At 51.2% G+C, this 21849-nt stretch overlaps 1 protein-coding gene across 3 annotated transcripts in view; it reads left to right on the forward strand.

Annotated features, from left to right (window-relative positions):
• The window catches only part of LOC138468363 (cullin-9-like), a 1322368-nt gene that overhangs the window by 303287 nt on the left and 997232 nt on the right, over positions 1–21849 (forward strand). For all 3 annotated transcript variants that reach the window (XM_069608895.1, XM_069608893.1, XM_069608894.1), the window contains one exon: positions 14717–14943. In XM_069608895.1, coding sequence (XP_069464996.1) covers positions 14717–14943 — 227 coding nt within the window. The remainder of the gene's footprint in view (positions 1–14716; positions 14944–21849) is intronic.

The following is a 21849-nucleotide window of genomic DNA, read 5'->3' on the forward strand; positions in this document are numbered from 1 at the left end:
TCCCTACAGACCAGGGACCTCTTAGTGGGGGTATTTAAGCCACGTACATTAAGTGAGCCGACACCCAGGGCGGGCTGATTGTCAGCCATGGTCTCTATGTTCCTCTCTCTCGGTCAACGTCTTCCCAGGGCTCTTCCCCGCGTGCTCTGTTATTTCAGCTCTGTGTTCCCCTTCTCCCCCTGCCCCCTCCCCCCGGGTGGGCCTAAGACAGAACCCCAACTGCCCCCCCTCCCCGAACCGTAACTGAACTTCCCCAACTCCCGTGTTCCTCCCCACCCCCCGCCCCGGCGTCCAGCCAAATAGTTCTGCCATCGCTGGCTTTTGGCCGAACCACCAGCCTGCCCACCTCGGCCAGGCAATCTGCATAAGAAGCTCATCTCCTTGAGCCCCCTAAGATCCCCCCGCAGCTGTGACCCCTCTATGGACCCCACCTACTTGCTGATCGTGGGGACGTTGTTAGTAGCGAGTCCTCTGAGTCTGCGTCCCTTCGACCAGGGCACACCAGGGTGCCCCCGTGCTCAGTCCTCGAGTCATTACGTTCTCCGTCCTTTGATGGGGAGGGGGGGTGTTCATTTTCCTGAATTTCCTCGCACCAGTGTGCCTTCTCCTCTCGCTGGGCGGACTAGATCCACTGGGTCTGCCATGCTCCGGCCCCGACGGGCCACTCCGGGGGTTCGTATCCACTGTGTACTTTTGTATGGCTCCCCTTATGTCTTCTTCCGTAATCAGGGTCGATCTTTGGCCCATGTATTCAAAAGTCAGGGAGAAAGGGTAGCCCCATCTGTAGCGCACTCCCCTTTCCTTAAGCACCTGTGTAAGAGGGCGGCACATTCTACGCCTCGCTAGCGTATAGGCGGAGAGGTCTTGGTATATGGAGACCTGGGCGTTGTTATAGGTGATTTCCCTAGCCTTTCTGGCCTCCTCCAGCACCTTCGTCTTCTCCGAGTAGTAGTGGAACCGGACCAGAATCGACCGGGGGGCCCCGGCCCTGCCCCGCGCCCTGTCCACCCTGTTGAATGTTGGCTCAGTTGTCATCTCCTCCGCGAACAGGAGGGTGATGATATCTCGTACCGCACGGGTGACGTCCCTCTCCATTTCCCCTTCCATTTCGGGTACCCCAAAGATTCTGAGGTTGTTCCTCCTCTCCCTGTTTTCGAAATCGTCCATCTGCCGGGCCCTTTCCTCGTCCCTCTTCTCCGGGGCCTCCAGCCTCATGCTGTATTGTACGTCTTGGACTACTGTTGAGGATTGGTTGGATTCGACCTGTAGCAGTCTGTCCTCGATCTTATCCACCCTTTGGTCCATTTTCTCAAATTTTTGGGCAATGTCGGAGCGCATGTCCCTGATTTCCTGTAAGATCGAGGCGAAGCCCCTTTCCATTGCCGCCGAGGAGGGGGCTGCGTCCCCAGATTGGGCCATGGTCCTTTCGCGGTTCGAGCCTTTGTCACTTCTAACAACCTCTTGGAAGCGATATCTCTGTAAGGCTTCCCTCCAGCTCATGTGGTGCTTTCCTGTGTCCTGTCGTCCGGATCCCCGCGGTCCCGGCGGGGGGCAGAGGGTCCCCTGCTGACCAGTCCCTCCTTGCTTGGGTCGTACGCTCCTCAGATGCCCCGAAGGGGGTGTCAAAGTCCGGGGGGGCGGGCACACGCCCCACCTGTTCCCAGGCGGGGGCCTCTGACCCTTTCCAAGCACCTCGTGGTAGTCTGAGGCCTTCTCTGGTCTCCCTGTGGAGGGGAGGTGGCGAATCAAGGGAGCCCCACCGTCCAGGCAAGAAGGGCCCTCCCCGCAGAGCTGGGGGGGAGGGCGCCGTTGCTCACGCCTCAGGCCTCGTCTTGGGGGGGGGGGGGGCACCTCTGGGCGGGCACATGCCCCACCAGTGGCTGGCGGGGGCCTCGCACCCAGGTCGCCCCCGCGTCTGGCTGTACTGTCTGTGACCCTAGGGGGGGAGGGTCCGGAGCCGCCAGCCGGAACTCCTCACTGTTTGTCCTAGTGTTCCCGGGGATCCTCTCCGCTTGAGCAGGGGTGCAGGGGAGCCCCCACCCCGTCGTCCGCTTACCCGTGGAATCCCCGGCCCCCCGGGACTCCGCCGACTCCGCTTCTCCGGATTCCGGCGGACCGCGAGCGCCCGCGATGAAGACTCCCCTGGGGGGGAGACAGCCCCGCTCCCTCCTCTCGCTCCCGGGGGGGGGCGCCGGATCCCTGGAGGCGCTGCTCCAGACCCGCGGATTCCGGGTGTGCGCTCTCCTCCTGGCCGCACAGGAGATCCCGGCACGTTGTGCTCTGGCTCGGGTTGTGGGGGGAGGGGCGGCGGGCACCAACCCACGCTCCGCGGCCACGTCTCCGAAGTCTCGGGGGCCCGGCCACTGACCGGGTCGCTCCTCGCACACTGAGGGGGGGTAGTCGCAGGGAGGGGGAGGGCTGGTCGGGCGGCGAGGCCGTGCGCGCCCGGGGAGGGACCGCTTCTCTTGCAGCGCCGAGGCCGTTACGGACCTGCTGCGTCACCCGCCCAGGAGCCACGGGCTACGAACTCCGGCTCCCCGGGGAGCTCAAGCTCCGCTCTTTCGCTCGTTGGGGGCCCGGGGGGGTGCCGAATCAGTCTATCAAGTTGGACTTGCGGGGGGGGTATCAGGGGGGGGCTCAATCCCCTCAGATTCCCAGGCTTCGGCGGGAGCTGTGCACTCGGGCAGCCATTGCCTGTGCGCCCCCTGGTGGCCTCGGACCCCCAAACTTTTTGCTTTTATTTTTTTACTCTGTTCTAACTTTGCCCAGTGAAGTGAAGCCTTGATCTCCACTCCACTCCTATTTTGCTAATTGTTATGGGGAATCTGACTAGTCCTTAAGGCTGTCAGCACTGGCAAACCTTTCTTGTTACATGCAATCTATATTTTGGGGGAATCGTTTTATCATTGCACAATGCATTCTACAATGCAGTGCAATGGTGTTTCTTTTGTATGACCCTAGACTACACTCCAAGGGATTTGGTTACTTTGGATGTGCCTAAAAGACAAGCTGGTGGCAGCAGTTGCATTCTAACTATTTTAGCAATATTTGTTTAATTTTATTTTAGCTTTACCGCATTTACTACGTTTGGCTTCCAACTGTGGCTAGTGTCCTAACATGGCCATGTCACAAGGTTTTTGCTTGTTCTTTTGGCCATCTTGTTCTGTGACCTTCTTTCCCTGCCAGGTCAGGAGAACCCTTTTATGGTCATCCATTACCTGGGAAAGCCTTTGTTTTTGCAGGCTAGTGCTGGGCCATGTGTATGTGTGTTCACAGGAAGTGGGCTGGGACGTTTGGTCCCAATCCACAAACTGGTGCCTGAGAGTCTGGTGTGCTTGCTTTCACAGACCCACAGTGGTCCCTGATTGGACCACTGCTGGTGTGCATACGCGGGGCAGATCTTGTCATTGGATGGCTGAGTCTGAACACTCACCTGACTTTGGATAAGAAGGGGAGTCCAGCAGCCATCTCTCGGAGATCCTGGAGTAATCCTGCAAGGAACCACGTAACTTGCGTTCATGAAGAGGAGTGAAGAGACCATGGACCCGACTGAAGAAGGCCTGGCGACCAAATAATTCTTATGTCCTGGAAGAGCCCTGTCTGGCAGTAGATCTTTAGAAGTCCTTCGGTGGAGCTTCGATCCTGGGAGTGGAGTGATGTCTGCACTGTCGTGTGAAGAAGTGCTCCTGGACCACAAAGTGTCTGACTAGCTCAGACTTCGGGCTACCGCGCTGCAGACCTCACCGTTTTGCGTTTTGGCATCAAACTTTTGGGACCCACAGCATATGCAAGAGAGGTCACCTCTGTGAACATGTTGGTTTTCCAGGTTACAAGGGACCTGAGATGCCCCTGGTCTTTGCGCGCTATATAAATAAAACACATATACAAGGCTGACACTGACCGCGACAACTTTGTCCCCTCCTGTTGCCGAGCAAGAGTGACAATCGCCAGAAACTGCGTTCCTGCATCGAGTTGTGTGCTGAGAGGAGGCCTACACCCGAGTAGGCTGCATTATTCAACTGGAACACATTGCACCAGCATCTGAGGCCTACCAGGGATTCACTCGAACCTGCAACTCATGGGCAACAAGTCGAAGAATCTGTGGCAAACGCTACCTCTGACAACCCGGCAAGTACCAAGAGAAACCAGAGTACAGGGGGGTATGTTACTCTCCCCTTTAAAGGTTTTCCAAACGTTTTAAACTTTTACTATAGTTTGGCTTTGCCATTGGTTGTTCGTGCAAGCACTCTGAAAGCTGGGGACAGTTTTATTCACTAGAATAGACACTTAACTTGATTTCTGGAAATGTCTTCCATCTACAAGACCCTCCTCCTAACGTTTTCCTGCCTTACAAAACTACTTGGAACTTTGAACTTTTAGGGCACAAGGACCAAGTGAACGTAGGGTTGAAATTCTAAAGTTAGAGTTGGTACTCTTGTGGGCTGCCATTGCTGATCTGACCATAACTTTTGTTACAGAGAATTCTCAGAAATCTGCTAAATCCCTCATACCTTCGAGAACCCCAGCTCTTTTTGCTGGAGTTTAGGACTTTTTATTTCTATCCTGGAGTGAACGAGAGCTTTTTCCCATTCTCTCTCATGCATTTTTGTTTCATTTGACCTCTGTTTCTTTTAGTTTTGGAGTCTGACAAACTCCATAGGCATCATATTTTGACATTGTGACACACAGCACCTTCAGTGCAGTGCCACATAGAAATCCCTGAGATTTCTGCTAAGGTTTAAATACCTTCGCTTGGATAACTACTGTTTCCAAAAGCAATTAAGTGAAATTGAATTTACTTACTTTCTAGACCCAGCACACACTATCTTACCATAGGGTGCTGGAGGGGTTACTTAGTATCCCCTTTGTCTAGTTCATCATGTAACATTTTTATGTTACCCTTTCTACAGTTAGTGGTTGGTGGCAGTGGTTTACTTTTTACTACCATTTAGTGTTTCTACCGCGGGCTGCAATTGCAGCTGCAGTAAAGCACCCATGGGTGCCCATTTTGTAAAAATGGCCCGGTCTTCTTTTTTCACCATTTCTTGTTGGAAAGCTCCTTCTTGAGATTTACTCTGCGCGCCAAACCTGGTTTGGTCCCTTGGTTCGTTTTCTTTGGTGGGATTCACTGGTGAAGCCTGCTTCTGGCTCCAGCGTGTTTGGCAGGAAGCAAGGGAGGTGCCCGAAACTCCACGTGCATAATCCCCTTCATTACAGGATTGCACCCAAAGGTGATTGGCTGTCTGTCCTCGTCATTTAAGTCGGATCCACGCTCCAGGAAGATCCTCCGGACTCGCGTGAAACAGGACTGACTAAGCCTGAGCCACCTCAACAGAGTGCTGGACCCCAGATGTGAAGAAAGTCTCGGTGGTGCTATTTGCAAGAAGCTGAAATCGCAAAGTGCTGCCGATCTGAAGTTTGCCCATTGCTGCCGCCGACCTTCAATTCGTAGTGAAGATATTGAGACCTGAGAAGCGCCCGAACGCGGTCATCAGGGACAGGAGTGGGGGGAGCGAGGATCTCGGAGGGTTCTGGAGGGTAAGTTCCATGAATCTCCACTCCACCCTGTCGAACGCCTTTTCCGAATCTAGGGACAGGACGCTCGCGTTCAAATCCGACCCCTGGGCATAGAGCAACAAGTCTATAGTTTTCTGGATATTGTCTGAGCCCTATCTTCCCCTAATGAACCCCACCTGGTCTCCGTGGACCAGTTTCGGCAAGACCCCTCCAAGCGCCCCCCAATCACCTTGGCCAGAATCTTGACATCGACATTCAATAGGGAGATGGGTCGATAGGAGGAGCATTCCCTGGGGTCCCTGCCGTCCTTGGGGAGCACCACAATAATTGCCTCCATCATGGAGTCCGGGAGGGGCCCCCCTTCCAGCACCGCGTTAAACACTTTCTACCGTCTTCGCCCAGGGAAATGCCCACCTTCATCCCACTTATCGCGCGCTCCACCTCGTCCTCGGTCACAGGGCCCTCCAACCCCTCCGCCATCTCCCTGGTCAAGGCCGAGATCTGGATCGAGTTCAGGAACCCCTCCATCTCTGCTTCATCCCCATAATATTCAGACGAATATAGTTTCTCATAGTATCGGCGGAAGGCCTCGCCAATGTGGGATGTATCGTAGCCTACCTTTCCTGCCTCGTTCTTTACCGCTTTCACTAATCGGCTTCTCTGCACCTCCCTCAGTTTCCAAGCCAGAATCCTATCCGCCCTGTCCCCTTTTTCGTAGTACTTCTGTTTGACCAGTTGAAGACTTCTCTCTGTCTTGTGGAGGAGGAGATCCTTCAGTTGGAGTCTATAATCGTCCAGGGCGGCCACCTGGTTGCGGTCTAGGGGAACCGTGGGAAGACCCCCCAGGTTGGAGTGGGGCGATTTTCTCCCTAAGATACCTTTCCTGGGCCTCCCTTTCCCTTTTTTTCTGGGCTCCCATTTTGATCAAGGTTCCCCGTAGGGTCGCCTTAAAGGCGTCCCAAAGGGTGTGTAAACCTACCTCCTCGTTGTCATTGAGTTCGAAAAATTCTGTGATGGCCTCGAGGACCTCCTGGGCTAGGACTTCGTCCTTTAACAGGGATTCGTTGCACTTCCATCTTCCCCTGCGTTCGCTTAGTCCTCCCCTTGCTATAGTGACTCGGACCAAATCGTGGTCAGACCAGGGGACGGGGTCGACCCTGTGGCCTGAAATATATGTGTAGGGTCTCGTCCACCAAGATGTAGTCTATCCTGGAGAACGACATGTGGATGGCTGAGTAATATGTAAAAGAGGGGGAGTCCGTTCTGGGGACGGGGATCGTGTCCATCAGACCCAGTTCTAAGTTGACTCTTTGGAAATTACGCGCCATGATCTCGTCTGCTGCCCTGGAGGACTGCTGACCTGCACGTTTCCTGTCCAAGGCAGGGTCTAGAACCATGTTGAAGTCCCCCCCCCCCCCCCCACCACCACCGTGCAATGGACGAAGTACTTGAGTTTGTCCCCCACCTCCTCCCAGAATTGGCCTTGGCCTTCGTTTGGGCCATAAATGACGGCTAGGGTCAGTGGGGCCCCCTGCAGGGACCCCCGCACCAGCAGGTAGCGGCCCCCTGGGTCTTTCAGCGTGGCTTCATTCTCGAAGCCCACGTGCTTCGCTACTAAGATGGCCACCCCTCTCTTTTTGCACTTGTGGGATGCACTGTAAACCTCACCATTTCCCCCTCCCCGCAGTTTGGGCTCCTTCCCCCGTGGCCAGTGAGTCTCTTGCACGAAGAGGAAGTCTAGGTGTGACCTTCTAAATTCCCTACAGACCAGGGACCTCTTAGTGGGGGTATTTAAGCCACGTACATTAAGTGAGCCGACACCCAGGGCGGGCTGATTGTCAGCCATGGTCTCTATGTTCCTCTCTCTCGGTCAACGTCTTCCCAGGGCTCTTCCCCGCGTGCTCTGTTATTTCAGCTCTGTGTTCCCCTTCTCCCCCTGCCCCCTCCCCCCGGGTGGGCCTAAGACAGAACCCCAACTGCCCCCCCTCCCCGAACCGTAACTGAACTTCCCCAACTCCCGTGTTCCTCCCCACCCCCCGCCCCGGCGTCCAGCCAAATAGTTCTGCCATCGCTGGCTTTTGGCCGAACCACCAGCCTGCCCACCTCGGCCAGGCAATCTGCATAAGAAGCTCATCTCCTTGAGCCCCCTAAGATCCCCCCGCAGCTGTGACCCCTCTATGGACCCCACCTACTTGCTGATCGTGGGGACGTTGTTAGTAGCGAGTCCTCTGAGTCTGCGTCCCTTCGACCAGGGCACACCAGGGTGCCCCCGTGCTCAGTCCTCGAGTCATTACGTTCTCCGTCCTTTGATGGGGAGGGGGGGTGTTCATTTTCCTGAATTTCCTCGCACCAGTGTGCCTTCTCCTCTCGCTGGGCGGACTAGATCCACTGGGTCTGCCATGCTCCGGCCCCGACGGGCCCCTCCGGGGGTTCGTATCCACTGTGTACTTTTGTATGGCTCCCCTTATGTCTTCTTCCGTAATCAGGGTCGATCTTTGGCTCATGTATTCAAAAGTCAGGGAGAAAGGGTAGCCCCATCTGTAGCGCACTCCCCTTTCCTTAAGCACCTGTGTAAGAGGGCGGCACATTCTACGCCTCGCTAGCGTATAGGCGGAGAGGTCTTGGTATATGGAGACCTGGGCGTTGTTATAGGTGATTTCCCTAGCCTTTCTGGCCTCCTCCAGCACCTTCGTCTTCTCCGAGTGGTAGTGGAACCGGACCAGAATCGACCGGGGGGCCCCGGCCCTGCCCCGCGCCCTGTCCACCCTGTTGAATGTTGGCTCAGTTGTCATCTCCTCCGCGAACAGGAGGGTGATGATATCTCGTACCGCACGGGTGACGTCCCTCTCCATTTCCCCTTCCATTTCGGGTACCCCAAAGATTCTGAGGTTGTTCCTCCTCTCCCTGTTTTCGAAATCGTCCATCTGCCGGGCCCTTTCCTCGTCCCTCTTCTCCGGGGCCTCCAGCCTCATGCTGTATTGTACGTCTTGGACTACTGTTGAGGATTGGTTGGATTCGACCTGTAGCAGTCTGTCCTCGATCTTATCCACCCTTTGGTCCATTTTCTCAAATTTTTGGGCAATGTCGGAGCGCATGTCCCTGATTTCCTGTAAGATCGAGGCGAAGCCCCTTTCCATTGCCGCCGAGGAGGGGGCTGCGTCCCCAGATTGGGCCATGGTCCTTTCGCGGTTCGAGCCTTTGTCACTTCTAACAACCTCTTGGAAGCGATATCTCTGTAAGGCTTCCCTCCAGCTCATGTGGTGCTTTCCTGTGTCCTGTCGTCCGGATCCCCGCGGTCCCGGCGGGGGGCAGAGGGTCCCCTGCTGACCAGTCCCTCCTTGCTTGGGTCGTACGCTCCTCAGATGCCCCGAAGGGGGTGTCAAAGTCCGGGGGGGCGGGCACACGCCCCACCTGTTCCCAGGCGGGGGCCTCTGACCCTTTCCAAGCACCTCGTGGTAGTCTGAGGCCTTCTCTGGTCTCCCTGTGGAGGGGAGGTGGCGAATCAAGGGAGCCCCACCGTCCAGGCAAGAAGGGCCCTCCCCGCAGAGCTGGGGGGGGAGGGCGCCGTTGCTCACGCCTCAGGCCTCGTCTTGGGGGGGGGGGCACCTCTGGGCGGGCACATGCCCCACCAGTGGCTGGCGGGGGCCTCGCACCCAGGTCGCCCCCGCGTCTGGCTGTACTGTCTCTGTGACCCTAGGGGGGGAGGGTCCGGAGCCGCCAGCCGGAACTCCTCACTGTTTGTCCTAGTGTTCCCGGGGCTCCTCTCCGCTTGAGCAGGGGTGCAGGGGAGCCCCCACCCCGTCGTCCGCTTACCCGTGGAATCCCCGGCCCCCCGGGACTCCGCCGACTCCGCTTCTCCGGATTCCGGCAGACCGCGAGCGCCCGCGATGAAGACTCCCCTGGGGGGGAGACAGCCCCGCTCCCTCCTCTCGCTCCCGGGGGGGGGCGCCGGATCCCTGGAGGCGCTGCTCCAGACCCGCGGATTCCGGGTGTGCGCTCTCCTCCTGGCCGCACAGGAGATCCCGGCACGTTGTGCTCTGGCTCGGGTTGTGGGGGGAGGGGCGGCGGGCACCAACCCACGCTCCGCGGCCACGTCTCCGAAGTCTCGGGGGCCCGGCCACTGACCGGGTCGCTCCTCGCACACTGAGGGGGGGTAGTCGCAGGGAGGGGGAGGGCTGGTCGGGCGGCGAGGCCGTGCGCGCCCGGGGAGGGACCGCTTCTCTTGCAGCGCCGAGGCCGTTACGGACCTGCTGCGTCACCCGCCCAGGAGCCACGGGCTACGAACTCCGGCTCCCCGGGGAGCTCAAGCTCCGCTCTTTCGCTCGTTGGGGGCCCGGGGGGGTGCCGAATCAGTCTATCAAGTTGGACTTGCGGGGGGGGTATCAGGGGGGGGCTCAATCCCCTCAGATTCCCAGGCTTCGGCGGGAGCTGTGCACTCGGGCAGCCATTGCCTGTGCGCCCCCTGGTGGCCTCGGACCCCCAAACTTTTTGCTTTTATTTTTTTACTCTGTTCTAACTTTGCCCAGTGAAGTGAAGCCTTGATCTCCACTCCACTCCTATTTTGCTAATTGTTATGGGGAATCTGACTAGTCCTTAAGGCTGTCAGCACTGGCAAACCTTTCTTGTTACATGCAATCTATATTTTGGGGGAATCGTTTTATCATTGCACAATGCATTCTACAATGCAGTGCAATGGTGTTTCTTTTGTATGACCCTAGACTACACTCCAAGGGATTTGGTTACTTTGGATGTGCCTAAAAGACAAGCTGGTGGCAGCAGTTGCATTCTAACTATTTTAGCAATATTTGTTTAATTTTATTTTAGCTTTACCGCATTTACTACGTTTGGCTTCCAACTGTGGCTAGTGTCCTAACATGGCCATGTCACAAGGTTTTTGCTTGTTCTTTTGGCCATCTTGTTCTGTGACCTTCTTTCCCTGCCAGGTCAGGAGAACCCTTTTATGGTCATCCATTACCTGGGAAAGCCTTTGTTTTTGCAGGCTAGTGCTGGGCCATGTGTATGTGTGTTCACAGGAAGTGGGCTGGGACGTTTGGTCCCAATCCACAAACTGGTGCCTGAGAGTCTGGTGTGCTTGCTTTCACAGACCCACAGTGGTCCCTGATTGGACCACTGCTGGTGTGCATACGCGGGGCAGATCTTGTCATTGGATGGCTGAGTCTGAACACTCACCTGACTTTGGATAAGAAGGGGAGTCCAGCAGCCATCTCTCGGAGATCCTGGAGTAATCCTGCAAGGAACCACGTAACTTGCGTTCATGAAGAGGAGTGAAGAGACCATGGACCCGACTGAAGAAGGCCTGGCGACCAAATAATTCTTATGTCCTGGAAGAGCCCTGTCTGGCAGTAGATCTTTAGAAGTCCTTCGGTGGAGCTTCGATCCTGGGAGTGGAGTGATGTCTGCACTGTCGTGTGAAGAAGTGCTCCTGGACCACAAAGTGTCTGACTAGCTCAGACTTCGGGCTACCGCGCTGCAGACCTCACCGTTTTGCGTTTTGGCATCAAACTTTTGGGACCCACAGCATATGCAAGAGAGGTCACCTCTGCGAACATGTTGGTTTTCCAGGTTACAAGGGACCTGAGATGCCCCTGGTCTTTGCGCGCTATATAAATAAAACACATATACAAGGCTGACACTGACCGCGACAACTTTGTCCCCTCCTGTTGCCGAGCAAGAGTGACAATCGCCAGAAACTGCGTTCCTGCATCGAGTTGTGTGCTGAGAGGAGGCCTACACCCGAGTAGGCTGCATTATTCAACTGGAACACATTGCACCAGCATCTGAGGCCTACCAGGGATTCACTCGAACCTGCAACTCATGGGCAACAAGTCGAAGAATCTGTGGCAAACGCTACCTCTGACAACCCGGCAAGTACCAAGAGAAACCAGAGTACAGGGGGGTATGTTACTCTCCCCTTTAAAGGTTTTCCAAACTTTTTAAACTTTTACTATAGTTTGGCTTTGCCATTGGTTGTTCGTGCAAGCACTCTGAAAGCTGGGGACAGTTTTATTCACTAGAATAGACACTTAACTTGATTTCTGGAAATGTCTTCCATCTACAAGACCCTCCTCCTAACGTTTTCCTGCCTTACAAAACTACTTGGAACTTTGAACTTTTAGGGCACAAGGACCAAGTGAACGTAGGGTTGAAATTCTAAAGTTAGAGTTGGTACTCTTGTGGGCTGCCATTGCTGATCTGACCATAACTTTTGTTACAGAGAATTCTCAGAAATCTGCTAAATCCCTCATACCTTCGAGAACCCCAGCTCTTTTTGCTGGAGTTTAGGACTTTTTATTTCTATCCTGGAGTGAACGAGAGCTTTTTCCCATTCTCTCTCATGCATTTTTGTTTCATTTGACCTCTGTTTCTTTTAGTTTTGGAGTCTGACAAACTCCATAGGCATCATATTTTGACATTGTGACACACCGCACCTTCAGTGCAGTGCCACATAGAAATCCCTGAGATTTCTGCTAAGGTTTAAATACCTTCGCTTGGATAACTACTGTTTCCAAAAGCAATTAAGTGAAATTGAATTTACTTACTTTCTAGACCCAGCACACACTATCTTACCATAGGGTGCTGGAGGGGTTACTTAGTATCCCCTTTGTCTAGTTCATCATGTAACATTTTTATGTTACCCTTTCTACAGTTAGTGGTTGGTGGCAGTGGTTTACTTTTTACTACCATTTAGTGTTTCTACCGCGGGCTGCAATTGCAGCTGCAGTAAAGCACCCATGGGTGCCCATTTTGTAAAAATGGCCCGGTCTTCTTTTTTCACCATTTCTTGTTGGAAAGCTCCTTCTTGAGATTTACTCTGCGCGCCAAACCTGGTTTGGTCCCTTGGTTCGTTTTCTTTGGTGGGATTCACTGGTGAAGCCTGCTTCTGGCTCCAGCGTGTTTGGCAGGAAGCAAGGGAGGTGCCCGAAACTCCACGTGCATAATCCCCTTCATTACAGGATTGCACCCAAAGGTGATTGGCTGTCTGTCCTCGGACGACAGCCACCCTGCTGTGTGATTGACAGCTAGACTGTGAATGAATGGGAGAAACCTGCATAAAAGGCAAGGCTTTTTGCTTGGCACGCAGAGTGGACCACTAGACGAAAGAATCCAAAGTAGTACTTGGAAGAGGCACCTGCTGCAACTCCTGGACCGTTGGTTTGCCCGGTGAAGCCCTGCTGCAGTGCTGAAGCTCCGAATACGCCTCGACTAGAGAAGCCCTGCAAAGGACAACTTCTCCCCTTGGGTTGGTGGCACCAATCGACTCCAAGATGAACTCATATGGAAATCCTCTTGGAGCTGGCTGTTCTTCCATTGCTGCTGCAGGAACCGATTGCCAGCGAGAGGAACACCAGAATTGAGTGTGTCGTCATTTAAGTCGGATCCACGCTCCAGGAAGATCCTCCGGACTCGCGTGAAACAGGACTGACTAAGCCTGAGCCACCTCAACAGAGTGCTGGACCCCAGATGTGAAGAAAGTCTCGGTGGTGCTATTTGCAAGAAGCTGAAATCGCAAAGTGCTGCCGATCTGAAGTTTGCCCATTGCTGCCGCCGACCTTCAATTCGTAGTGAAGGAGTGCCCAGGCGTCTTCCCTCTTGTCCCCACGACTGGGGCCCAGGAACAACAGGATCTGCAGACCTACAACTGGAACAGAACCCTGCTGGAACCAATTTCTTCAGACCTAATGTACTGTAAAACTAGGAGGTACCTACTTCTTGTTGCGTTGAGACTTGCTTTTGGAGAGTTTCTTGCAGCTTTGCCCGTGAGGGCCTGCAGTGGTTTCGTTTTCTACAAAGACTTCTAAAACATTGTGCAAGACTTTTTACTTGCATTCAAGAAGTGCTTCAGCTCCCTTAGACTTTGCTCAATTGACATTGGCTGGGAAGCTGAGAAAGGTTAATTTACTTTGTATTGGAGGAGGGGGGAGTTCAAAAGTACTTACCTGCTTAAGAATATTTGTTAAACTTTGTTTTATTCACTAACTCTTTTTCTTCTGACACCAAACTCAGTATTCCTCTAAATCTGCCAGTGATATATCAATGTCCACAGTGTCCTAGTTATTTGTCACCTCAGGGTGTAGGAAGTGTCTTTATGCCATCCCAAATGGGAATCTACTGATTTAAAGGAGCTGAGAGTGTGTATTGTGAAGTATCTTTTTGTGTTGCATATATTTGCCCCCTTCTAAAGAAGGCTTATTCAAGCTCACTGGTAGTTAAATAATTGTTTAATCAAGAAACCTTGAGTGTAAGAGTTTAATTGTCACTGTGAAACTGTGTTACAACCCTACAGCTCACATTGACCCCTCTTGAGATGAGCCTGGCTGCTCAGTCACTCTACCAACTAGTGTAGTACATGCTTATACAAAAGGTTGGGTTACCTATTGCCATGAGGACATGGCTGATGCAGTCTCCCACCGGGTACTGCATACAATCTTGCCCAACAACTTTCCTTTCCGTATTGTGGAGTGGGGGGGTATTGTGGTTTTATTGCACTGGCTACTGGGACTGTATATATGTATTTTGTTATTAGTGTTGTGTTATAGTACTGCTTGATTTTAGTCCTTTTATAGGGTTTGCTTGGCCATAAATAAATATACTATTTTATAACTACTTGTCTAAGGGTCATCATTGATTACTTACCTTGTGGACTCATTGTGGACCCTTTACCAGGCTCACCCTTCCTGTGACTTGGCCTTGACCATCTTGACATGGCCAGAGTATAGAAATCCTGTCCTAACAATAGGGGTGGATGGTTCTTCTTTCTCAGGGTTCTTTGGATAACGTGGGCACTTTATTTTTAGTAGGACGTCTTTTAGTGGTATCTGCATATCCAAGAAGACAATGGATACAGCAGATTGGATTAGGTTAGACCTTGACCATCCTGCATTCCCAGTCTCCTTAACAATGGATTTAACCCTCGTTTTTAGAGACCTGTGCTTTGTCAATAAGGTTGCATATATTTTGGCACTTTGTCTCCTTTTGTTGTGTCCTGACAAACTACTTTGTCAGTGTTGTAGTTATGTACAATTTTATATATGCTACTGCTCTCGCTGCCTTCTAACTGGCCGCACCATATTTTCTTAGAAATGTACTGGTTCCTCTAGTCAGATCCATACAGTAAGTGAACAAGACTTGAGGGCACAAGCTTTCCAGACACAATCAAATGTTCTGCTTTGTTTTACAGGTGCGCCTCTGCAGTTGAGAACGGTCTTCTGGTGGTGAGCATGCTTATCAATAACCACAAGAGTCTAGCAGAACAACTGATGAATTGCAGCATTGATGCAGTGCTGCAGAGCTGCTGCGAGAGCACGTCCAGCCCCCAGCACAAAATGCTGGCCTTGATTGTAAAGAACAGCCTTTCTGAACACAAGCGGTCTGTGGACATGGAAAACTCGGAGTCTGATCCACCAGGTAAAAGCTTCATACTGCCTTGCCCACTTCATTGTTCCCTCACACAATTCTGCTTTCTCTCCAGGATTGCTAGGATGTGTGGTAGAAACCCCACACCTAACTCCAAAATGCCCCAGCCGGGCCTTAACATGCCCCCATCTATTATAGGGAGAGATTTTTTGTGGCCTAGAATGGACTATTTTATAAATGGTCTGGGTACTGTTTGTTGTTATGAATTTGAGTTGGTCTTTCATTGTAGGTGCAACTGGATCATTACTGCTCTCCTTCTCCCTAAGTTGCACCTTTTAACATTGGCTGCTTCCTCAGAGCACTGGATTGCTGTAATGATGGTTGGGCATTTTGGATTAGTTTTATTGGCTAATTTCTCTGTACTCTCCTTAAAGTACACCCTCCCCTCCACCCTTCAAGGATGAATATTTGTTTGAGCTGCCTCGGCTTGGGCAATCCATATGGTGTTGCTCATTCTCATTTTGTAACAGCATTATAACGGCACTCCTTGTGAACATTGGATTTAAAGAAACAGTCCCTACTGGATGCTACATGTGGCAATACATTGTTGCGGAGCTTGTCAGTGAATTGCATCTTGTTTCTTAAGCTGTGGAGTCCCTAGGCTCAACTGGAGACGGCGTCTGTTGCAGTGATGTAGCAAAGGACGTCTGGCTATGCCACAGGAAGGTTCATGGACTGTTACGAGAGCTTCCAGCAGCTGGATCTTCAGGCAGAGGTCAGGACTGTAAATATTGGGTTGTGGGATCGATCTCAAAAGTGCGCTAGTCACCACTCTAAAATTGCATATACAATTCCAAAATTATAAGATAGGTTACTTGGCAGCGAGAAAGCAAACCACTCCCTCAAGCTTTCCACAAAGCCTGTGTAACAAAATGCTTAAAAAGGTGGTCCGGGAGAGTGTCTCGTGCTCAAAGTCCAACTTTTGGTCAGTTAGTATAAAGTTCATCCAAAAAGTCTCAGATTCAACTTTGTGATGGGTTGTGTTTAATTCTCTCATAAAAAAACAGCCGACACATGTTGCGACCCCTGGTCGTTGTCAAGGCTACGCCCATTCATAAGACGGTTCCTCCTCTTCTGCATTCGGTCCCTGTTCAAAAACAAACCACCACAACGCCAGGATTAGAGAAAAGCCCTTTACTTCTTTCCCCTCCACCGATTGGCTCTTAATCACCGTCAATCAATTCACTCCCTCCCTGGTGACATCACCCTATTGTCCTCTGCTTGCTGTGATGCCGGGTCACTCCAGAGTCTCCAATGGTCCAATCCTTCACTACATCACAGACAGGCAGAAATCTTGTGGTGCAGCCAATTTAGAAGATTTTGTTCTCTAATTGACCTTAAGCTGTAAAATGTGAAAGTGCACACGACTATAAAAAAGAAAATACTGTGAAAGTATCTGCTGCCACCAACCCATCATGCACGGAGCCACAAAGTTACCATTAAGTTACAGGGACTTGGTGTCTCTACTACACATCACATAAGCTGATGTGTGCAGGGAAAAATTAACTGACAACTTTACTATAGTGAACCAAGTTCTGCTGCACTGGTAGCTGTTAAGATGGAAGTCTGAAATCCGGTCTGATGGACAGATTCTAGGAGGCCACCCTAGTTATGGTGAACAGGGAGCTCTGAGAGTTTAGCGAGAACCCAATCAAGGTACGAGTGGAGAGCAGTCAAGGCGTAGTCTCAGGAGTATGTGTGAGCTTGGTCAGGGGCCCTCAGTAAATCCACATAGAATAACACAATAATTCAGCTTACACAGTTATACAAATGCAGTTATTTATTAAGGCCTTTAGCACACACTGGAAAAGGAAACTACCAGGTAGTGTTATCACAAAACACCCAATACAAATATATACAATTGGCAGTATGTTCATTCACAATACATCATCAAATAGCTTACCAGGGTAAATGGGTAAGTAATGCAGATACAGTTTAAAAGAGCCAGTCAGAAGTTCAATTCCTTATGCTTTAGAAGTCCAACCTTAAGATGTATAGGGCCCAGCGCCCAAATGTCTGAGGTTCCAACACAAAGTTTCTCACCGGTATCGGCTCTCTAGAGAGATGCCATGGGCTTGTGTTGGTGATTCAAAAGTTCAACAACCATTTACCAGAAGACAAGTAAGCTCTTCCAGACCCAAGGCCAACTCGGAGGCAGGATACTTGCCCCATGCTTGACGACCAAAGGTAAAAAGGAGGTAGGAGATAAAGGGCTTTGTTCCAAATGTCATCCTATGGAGGACAGGTGGAGGGGGCTCAGGTATGCTTACTTATCCCTCACCCCCTGCCCCTGAATCCAATTTTCCCAGGGATCACGATGGATCGACTGGGGGTCGCTGGGAGCGTGGTCTTGCGTTCTTTGTTCCAGTGAGAGGTGCCCAAGGGTTGCAGGTTCAAGGGTTCTTCTGGTCAGGTGCAACTGCAAGATGCAATCCGTTTCAATGAAGAAATTAGGATGCCAATGATGTAGACCTCTTCAGGACACTTCACGGGATGGGGGAAGGAGAGTTCCAGTGACGATCACGGTTTGCAGGGCACAACAGGCGTCCATTCAGTTGTGGTCACAGATGCTGCTCTTGGACCGCTTCCCTTGAAGATAGGAAGATGGAATTTCAGTAGATGGTGACTTGTGGCACAAGCTGGTGGCCAACAAAGTTCTTGACTTGAACGCAGAACAGCAGTGGTTCTGGCAAGGTAGCTGGTCCCTTCACCAAACAGTCCAGGGACATTTCCTAATGCTCTGAGACGCTGGATCCTGAAGAATACATTGACTAGTTGGTCACACTAGTGCAAGGTTTAAAGCACCACTCAAGGTCTTGGGAGACCAGGCAGAGGAGTGGGGCTTCACCGGGCCAGACACTGGAAGGGATACTAGTCCACTGCAAAAGTCGTCCTTGAATATTAACAGGTTGCTCTTCGTAGGAGTCTTTGCTCCCACGTAGATGTAAAGAATGGCTGCAGGAGGAGGCCTCTTATCCAAATTCTGAGCTGGAAGGAAGCCCAAGCTCACCAATGGTTAGGATCTGCACCATTCAAACAGCCGGCAGTTGTCCATTTTGGGACAACTACTGGCTTCATGTTTGGCACACACCCAGACTTTCTGGCACCAAAGATGGGGAGTGGGACTAGACGGTACCACTCCCTTCCCTGGCCGCCCACATGCTTTCCCAGGCAAGTGCATGACCTTATAAGGGAATGTTGCAAAAAGAGAATATTGCCTAACAATACTCATAGGGACTGATCAGCAGCACCAAAACAGATGACCTTAACGATGTAAGTTGATCAAAAAGGCTTCACTTTCCTCCACAAGTCAGGAAAGGTTCAACAAATAGCAAAAGGTGGGGTGGGCATTGATGTCTATGGAGGGAAATCAGCAACAATAAAAATCTTTCCTAACCATTATTGGTATGTTTTTCCAGAGTAAGAGATGCCATTATCTGTAGGACTGCTCACAAACCCATATGAGAACCTGCAGGCCAAGACTTGTGCAACTCCCCACCCCCTTTTGAGTGTCTAAACCTCCCTCTGAAGCGATCAAAAGTTCCCCTGGTGAGACAGACCGCTTTCCCTTTAAGCAAAGTATTTTTTTCTTCACTTGGTGATGATAGTCACTGTTCAAACCTGATGCAACATTTGTGGGCATCATCACTGGATGTCCCTTTTGAGCTTCTTCCTGCCAGACTTAGTGATTTGAGCTTCTTCCTGCCAGACTTAGTGATTTGAGCTTCTTCCTGCCAGACTTAGTGAGAGGGATAGGATAGAAAAGCAAATTAGAGAAGATGGGTGAGACTGAGAACACCATAGTGGGTGCAGGGGGGAAAGAGTGGGGGGTAGGAAGAGGGAATCACAGGCAGGGGGGGTCAGACAGGAGGGAGGCACAGGGGGTACGAAAGGGAGGGGGGCTCAACAAAGAACAAGAACAGACCTGCAAATCAGATGCCGTACAGAACCATCCAAAAGAAAAGAGCACAACAGGTAACCTAGAAGTAGAGAATGCAAATGTAGTACAGAACCAAGGCAAAGCACAACTGGGAATCTAGAAGTGAAGAATGCAGGCAGTTGCAGTGTGATGCCACAAACCGTGGATAGCAACACAATATCAAGAATAGTAGAGAGCAAGCACAAAGTCAGTACAGTCAACAAGGCACAGAACACAACGGAAACCTAGAAGAAGAATGCAGGCTATGCAAAGTAATGCCAGAAAAATAGTGGACTACGAGACCATTTCAGAATAGTACACGATAGATCGAAGAGGCACGGGCTGAGATGTGAGAGGAAGGAAGGGAAACACAGGTGGGGTGGGAGGGCACGAAACATTATGCCGGGACCTACGATGTGAGGGAGTGCACACGGCTAGAGAAGCAAGAGGAGCGCACACAGCCAAGTTGTGCACACCAAGTTGTGGGCTATGTATTTGAGCACAGCACAATACAACACACCCAGATTCGACGTACCTGATCAGTCGCAGCGGGTCGACAGATGCAGGCTAGATGCTACCACGGCAGACACCGGCAGACACCGCTGGAGCTGTCCTTCGTCTATGGTCCTTGGCTGAGGGGCCTTGGGTGTCCGATTTAAGGAGCCCGCCAACTAATGGAGCGTGGTGGGTGGGAGGGGGAGGGCCAACAAACAAGGAAGCAACCGGGACAAAGGGAGGGGGGTGAGGGCACACAGATGCTGCGGCGCGAGAATAAACTTTTACAAATGCACAGCTTTATGTGCCACAGAGCATCTGTCCTCCTCCCAGCACCGGACAAGTTGGTGTTGCCTGATGATGATGATGATGATGTGGATGGCCTGTGGGGACAGAGGGAGAAAACACATGTTGGTGCATGCTAACCTGTTGTCTGAGCAGGGGTTCAGTCCCTGGGTCCTCCCAGTCCAAACAGGAATTGCCCTTTTCTTCGTCTGCCCTTCACTTCGGACACCTGGGCGAGAGACACCCTTGATCTAAGAGTTAAGAGCAGAAGGGAAGAGGCAGGGCTAAGAAGGTGGGTGGTGCTTAGGCCACGTGACCTAGATTCACTTGCACCTGCTCACCAACTGCAAAGGAAGAGGCTGGAAAGCCTGGAGGCTTAAGTAGGGAAAAGAGCAGCATCCAGGGAGGCACCAACAGTTTAAAGTGATTGACAGGTGGGCAGGGCTTAGGCCAGGTGACCTAGATTTACTTGCACCTGCTCATCAACTGCCATAGGTACCTTCCACTGGAACAAAGGACAGAGTACACTGCTCCCAGCAACACACCCCATCCCTCTGTTGCTTAACTTTTAATTAGTTTGAAACTAATCACCACCACAAGCCCGTTGCATCCATTTAGATACCTCATACCTGCGAGAAACCTCTATTGGAACCTGTGACTTTTGGGCACTAGGCCACATACATCTTGGTGCTGTAATTCTAAAGTAAGAGATATTGTACTTGTGTGCTGATTTCCATAATTTGACTGCATCTGCATTACTTACCTGCATTACCTGGTAAAGTTATTTGTATATTAATTGAACGTACTGGTGATTGAATTATAGAGTGTTGTGTGATAATACTACCTGCTAATTTAATTTTTCAGTATGTTTTAAAGGCCAAAAGAAAGAACTGTTTTCATAATCGTCTAAGCTGAATTATTGTCTCTCGTTCTGTGTAGACACAGTGAGGGCACGACCAAGGCCACACTCTACTGAGACTATACCATGACTGCTCATCTGCCTACCTTGATTGGGTTTTGGCCAACTTCTCAGAGCTCCCTGTTCACCATAACTAGAGTGGCCTCCGAAATTCTGTCCACCAGGCCCGATTCTAGAAATCCATCCCAACACTGCCTCAGCAAACTACTCTCCTCAGCTCCCAGCCCAGAAACAATGTGATTTTTCCCCTCTGTATCGCCATCCTCCCATATTGATGAGGCACATTTTGTTGAGTGGATAATTGTTTTTAGTCCTAGCCAGGGGTAGGAATCTTTTAAAGTGCAGGTGCTGAAGTTGTATTGCAGCTCTGCTCCTCCTTTGCCTCCTGGCTGTCCCTTGGCAAGGAAAATTGTTTGGTGGTTTCAGGTGTTTAAAAGGCCATCACCAGGGACAGGAAGACCTTTTTTTTTAATTTAGATTTAACATAGCACAGAGTTACAATTCATTCCATATAATTGACTTATTTGTTACATTTGTGTACTGTGACGTATATGTTCAGGCAATCATAATTTAGGCATCATGGCATTTCGTCGTGACCAGTTTCTTCTTCACTTTTATTAAGTAAATATTGCCAAAATCCTCCCCACATGTCTTTTGGATGGTTCGTTAAAGGTAGCAAGCTAGAGTAAACTTCTTCATTGCTATTTGCCCAGGACATATCATTCACCTAGTCTTCCACCGAGGGGGGTATCTTACTTTTCCACCTAATCAGTATGGCATGCTTAGCCAACAGACCTAGGTTGAAGAGCCTATGCTGGATAGGGTTCATTTTACACACAAAGCCCAGTAAACATGGCCCTTGTTCCCATATGACAGGTTGGTCGACCATGTTTTCTAGCGCTGCGCACACATTCTCCCAATACTCAGTGAGTGCCCTGCAAGACCATAGCATTTGAAGTATATATCTGCATCATCATTCCCAAATCTTGGGCATTTCCCCACAGCCGTAAGATACATTTTAGGAAGACGTGCAGGCTTGAGGTGCACTCTGTTCAATATCTTAAACTGGATTAGTCTGTACCTGTAATTGTAGGAAATTTGCTTTGTTAACCTGCACAATTGCATCCAGTGCACTTCCGTGAAAGTGATCCCTAAGTCTCTGCCCCACTTCCCTTTGATGTCTGGTGTCTGCACCTTTCTGACTGATAGTTTCAATTTATATAGTGCCGAGGCTGTCTTTTTCACTGTGCCTGGAGCAAGTGCAAGTGCATCTCTTATG

The sequence above is a fragment of the Ambystoma mexicanum genome, chromosome 4q, assembly GCF_040938575.1.
Source record: "Ambystoma mexicanum isolate Mex_15411 chromosome 4q, UKY_AmexF1_1, whole genome shotgun sequence".
In the NCBI taxonomy this organism is placed as follows: domain Eukaryota; kingdom Metazoa; phylum Chordata; class Amphibia; order Caudata; family Ambystomatidae; genus Ambystoma; species Ambystoma mexicanum.